Below are 4,627 nucleotides of genomic sequence, written 5' to 3'. Positions count from 1 at the left end.
CGAGACGCTGCAGAGCTCCTCACCCCCAACAATGGAGTTTAGAGACTCATGCCGTCAAAGAGTATATAATTCAGATCTGAAAATGTCATGAGGTACAAAATAAATCTCTAAAAGGTGTTTAAATACTAAGCTAGTAACCTAGGTTTACAGAATATGAGTAAACTAAGATAATTGGTGCAGAAATCCACTTCTGGGGCCCACTTGGTGTGTGCTGGGGCTGAGACTTAAGCCTCTCACGTGCTTGGGCTGTTTCTGAAGTTGAACGCCAGGTTGTAACGTGTTTTGGGCGTTGAACTCCAACTTGTAACCTGTTTCTGGCGCTGGACGCCAGACTGCAACATGGAACTGGCGTTGAACGCCAGTTTACATCGTCTATCTTCATGCAAAGTATGGACTATTATATATTGCTGGAAAGTCCTGGATGTCTACTTTCCAACCCAATTGAGAGCGCGTCAATTGGACTTCTGTAGCTCTAGAAAATCCATTCTGAGTGCAGGGAGGTCAGGATCCAACAGCATCAGCAGTTCTTTTTCAGCCTAAATCAGATTTTTGCTCAGCTCCCTCAATTTCAGTCAGAAAATACCTAAAATCATAGAAAAACACACAAACTCATAGTAAAGTCCATAAATATGATTTTTGCCTAAAAACTAATGATATTCTACTAAAACCTAATTAAAACATACTAAAATCTACATGAAATTACCCCCAAAAAGCGTATAAAATATCCGCTCATCAACCCTCCTCAAGCAGGATCTTGTGCATGCACATTGATGAGCTGATCCCCTTTAAGTCTGTGAGTGTCCAGCCTATAGCATCCTTGTGTTGTTTCAGCACTTGGATGAGTTCCTCTTCTTGCTCCTTACTCAAGCTTGAATTAATGATCATTGGGTAGGTGCTGTTGTCACCTAGATATGCATATTTCAAGCTTAAAGGTAGGTTTTTCAGCTCTAGTTTTGGTGCCTCTTCTCCATTGTTGTCTTTATGGTTTGTCATGATTGAACTTTCCATGGTCCCTTGTGGTGGTTCTTCACGTGGTGCTTGTTGCTCCAATTCCATACTTCCTTCATATTGCTCTTCTTCCAAAACTTCTTGAACTATTTGTTCTATGGTGTCCACCATCATGCATTCTCCTATTGATTCCTTGGGATAACTCATTGCCTTGAAAACATTGAAGATCATCTTCTCCTCATGTAATCTCAAGGCTAGTTCCCCTTTTTGCACATCAATGATGGCTCCAACAATAGCTAGGAATGGCCTTCCTAGAATAATTGAAGTGTTTGCCTCTTCTTCCATATCCAGCACAACAAAGTCAGCTGGAAAAATGAATTCTCCCACTTTCACCAATAAATCTTCCACTACTCCATGTGGAAACTTGAATGTTCTGTCAGCTAGTTTGAGTGCCATTCTTGTTGGTTTGGCTTCCTCAATTCTCATCCTTCTCATCATGTTCAAGGACATGAGATTGATGCTAGCCCCCAAGTCGCATAAGGCCTTCTCAATAGTGATATCCCCTATGATGCAGGGGATTTGGAAACTCCCTGGGTCCTTCATTTTCTGGGGGAGTTTCTTTTGTATGATGGCACTATACTCCTCAGTTAAGACTATAGTCTCCTTTTCTCCCTAGTTTCTTTTTCTTGTCATGAGTTCCTTCAAGAACTTAGCATAGAGGGGCATTTGCTCCAATGCTTTAACAAATGGTATATTGATTTGGAGCTTTTTGAAGATCTCCAAGAATCTGAAAAACTGGTTGTCCTTCCCATCCTTCCTTAGCCTTTATGGGTATGGTGCCTTTGGCACATAAGGCTTTAAGTTTGGCTTTGGTAAAGATAGGCCAGTGGTCTCTTCTGTCTTCTTGTTTTTAAGTTTTTTTGCAGCCTCTTCTTCATGGTTCTCCAGGTTTGGGGTTGTCTCTTCTACTACCTTTCTACTCCTAAGTGTGATGGCCTTGCACTCCCCTCTTAGGTTGGCCATGGTGTCACTGGGAAATGTGTGTGTAGGCATTGGAATCTGCTTGGATAAGAACCCCACTTGTGCTTCCAACTTTGAAATTACTGCACCTTGATTCTTTAAATTCGACCTGTATTCTTCTTGGTTGGCATCTATCTTCTTTTCAGCCTGTGCTTGCCTTTCCAAAAGGGTGGAAATAGCCCCTGTGAGCTGTGATGATAGCTGTGCTATTGCAGCCTCTACTCTCTCAAAGTTACCCTTGATTTCACATGGTTGTGAAGTTGGGGTTAATGTGCCTTGATGGTGGTGTGTTTGCTGGGTGGAAGGATATGATGTGTGAGGTGGATTGTGGTAAGGTCTGTTATTGTTTGATTGATGGTTGGGGTTGTGATTTTGGTATTGATTGGCTTGGTATGGTTTGTTGTGATCTTGGTTGTGATTTTATTGGTTTTCCCACCCAAAATTTGGGTGGTTCTTCCATCTTGGGTTATATGGCTTGCAGTTAGGGTCATATGGTGGTCGAGAGGAGTTATGGACATAGTTTGCTTGCTCACATTCAACTTCTGGTGCATCTCCTTCTTGGGGTGGTGCTTGAGCTTGGACAACTGCAACTTGATTGTTCTCCATCTTCTTGGTTAAGTCTACCAATTGTGCTGCAATTACGTTGTTTTGTGCCAACAAGGCATCCATAGAATTGAGTTCCAGCACCCCCTTCTTTTGGCCTCTTTCTGAAGCATAGAAGTAGTCATTCTCAACTACAATTTCAATGACAACTTTGGGTTCCTCAATGGTCTTTTTCTTGTTGAGTGAACCCCCTGAAGAGTGGTCCACAGCCTTCCTTGATTCATAGGTTAATCCTTCATAGAAAATGTGGAACTGCACTGACTCATTAAACATATCTGGTGGGCATTTTCTTGTTAGATCCTTGAACCTCTCCCAAGCCTCATAGAGTGTTTCACCATCTAGCTGTCTGAAGGTTTGCACCTCAGTTCTTAGCCTGTTGATCCTCTGCAGATGGTAAAATCTTGCTAGAAATTTGTTCACAACATCCTCCTATGTGGTTAGGCTCTCCTTGGGGAATGATTCTAACCACTTTGTTGCCTTATCTCTGAGTGATAAAGAGAATAGAAGTAGTTTGTAGGTGTCAGGGTGTACACCGTTGGACTTTACAGTATCACATATCCTCAAGAATGTGTTGAGATGTTGATTTGGATCTTCTTGAGCACCTCCTTCACATGAACAGTTATTCTGGACTAGTGTGATGAGTTAGGGTTTCAACTCAAAATTGTTAGCATGGATTGTTTGCTTAAGGATGTTGCTGCCACAGTTTCCTGGATTTGGGTTGATGTAGGAGCCTAAAACTCTCCTCTCTTGCCCAGCTTGATTTTCAGCACCTCCTCCAACATTGTCGTACACTTCGTCTTCCATGGTGGTTGTTAGATCTTTTTCCACTAGTTCTTCTCTAACTATGCCTTTGCCTCTAGCCTCCCTCCTCAATCTAAGGAAGGTTCTCTTAGGTTCACTATCAAAAGAGGATGAAGTTTCTCCTCTTCTACCTGTCATATATTCAACACACAGCAAGAAAAGAGCAAGTGAAAGAATCACCTCAGTTAAGATTAGTGGTTAGCTTGACTGATGCAATTAATCAAACAGTTAGAAGAGTGAAAGTATAAACAATGAAAAACGATCTAAAAAAAAGAAAGAAAAACAGAAGTTAGATGGGAAGTGAATGATCACAAAAAAAAAGAAAAAAGAAAAAGGACAACAAGGTAAATGAAAATTCTTAATCTAGCTCTCCAATCAATTTAATCATTGTCAAATTCAAACCAATCCCCGGCAAAGACGCCATAAAACTTGATAAGTCTAAGATTCACTCCCTTCCCAATAATATTGATGAATCTATTCTTTGGCAAGCGCACCAAAATTATCGTTAAGTATTAACCCACAGTGGAGTGGGATCATATCCACAGAGATTGGTAGATTTGAACAATTTTAATTAACTGGTGAATTAGTCAAGCTTAACAGGGTAAGTTGTAAGTGCAGAATTATAAATGGCAGAAACATAACTGGCAAAAGAATAAAGGAAAATAACAAAGTGTAGAAATGGAAATAGCAGAAATGTAAAAGGGAATGGGAATTTGCAGAATATAAATAAAAGCTACAAAAGAATGGGAGAGATAAGAATGGGGGAATTCATTGAGATCAGGAGATATTGTCTCTTTGGATTAAATCCAGCTCATATCCTCTTCAATCATGCAACTCATTGACCTCTTGGCAATCATGATTGACTGAGCCCCAATCCCTTGGTGACTCAATCTCTCAGATCTTGATCAATAGCCAATTCCTTGGTCTAATTGCTCATAAAGAGAGATATGCTTGGTCCTTGATTATACCACAAATCCTCATAGGTCCAAGTAGAGGGAGGATTATATGTCACCATATCCAAACACCAAAACCCAGATTCTACTCAAGTGTGAGAAGGGATTTCTATCATGGTTTCATGTTTCCTTTTCCAAGGTTCCCATGAAACCCATTTTGCATTCAATCTCTTTTCCAAGTTAATTGAACACTAAGCATAAAAATCAAAATTCCTTCTAGCAAATCAAAGAGAAGAAGAAATTCACTATCATTAATCCATCAAGTACAATAGAGCTCCCTTTCTCAATGAGAGGGAATTTAG

At 40.4% G+C, this 4,627-nt stretch overlaps 1 protein-coding gene and 1 non-coding gene across 2 annotated transcripts; one reads left to right on the top strand and one right to left on the bottom strand.

The window, feature by feature from the left end:
- Positions 1-732: 732 nt before the first annotated feature.
- Positions 733-1,551, bottom strand: LOC130962882 (uncharacterized). Its single transcript, XM_057889039.1, has one exon. The coding sequence runs from the start codon at positions 1,549-1,551 to the stop codon at positions 733-735; it is 819 nt and encodes a 272-aa protein (XP_057745022.1).
- Positions 1,552-2,838: 1,287 nt separating this feature from the next.
- LOC130963946 (small nucleolar RNA R71) lies at positions 2,839-2,946 on the top strand. The gene has a single exon (XR_009080061.1). It is a non-coding gene; the product is annotated as a small nucleolar RNA R71 (small nucleolar RNA).
- The last annotated feature ends 1,681 nt before the right edge of the window (positions 2,947-4,627 follow it).

Source organism: Arachis stenosperma, chromosome 2 (genome assembly GCF_014773155.1).
Source record: "Arachis stenosperma cultivar V10309 chromosome 2, arast.V10309.gnm1.PFL2, whole genome shotgun sequence".
NCBI classification, from domain to species: Eukaryota; Viridiplantae; Streptophyta; class Magnoliopsida; order Fabales; family Fabaceae; genus Arachis; species Arachis stenosperma.
Note: the sequence above shows the minus strand (reverse complement) of the source record. Positions and strands in the feature narration are given on the sequence as shown.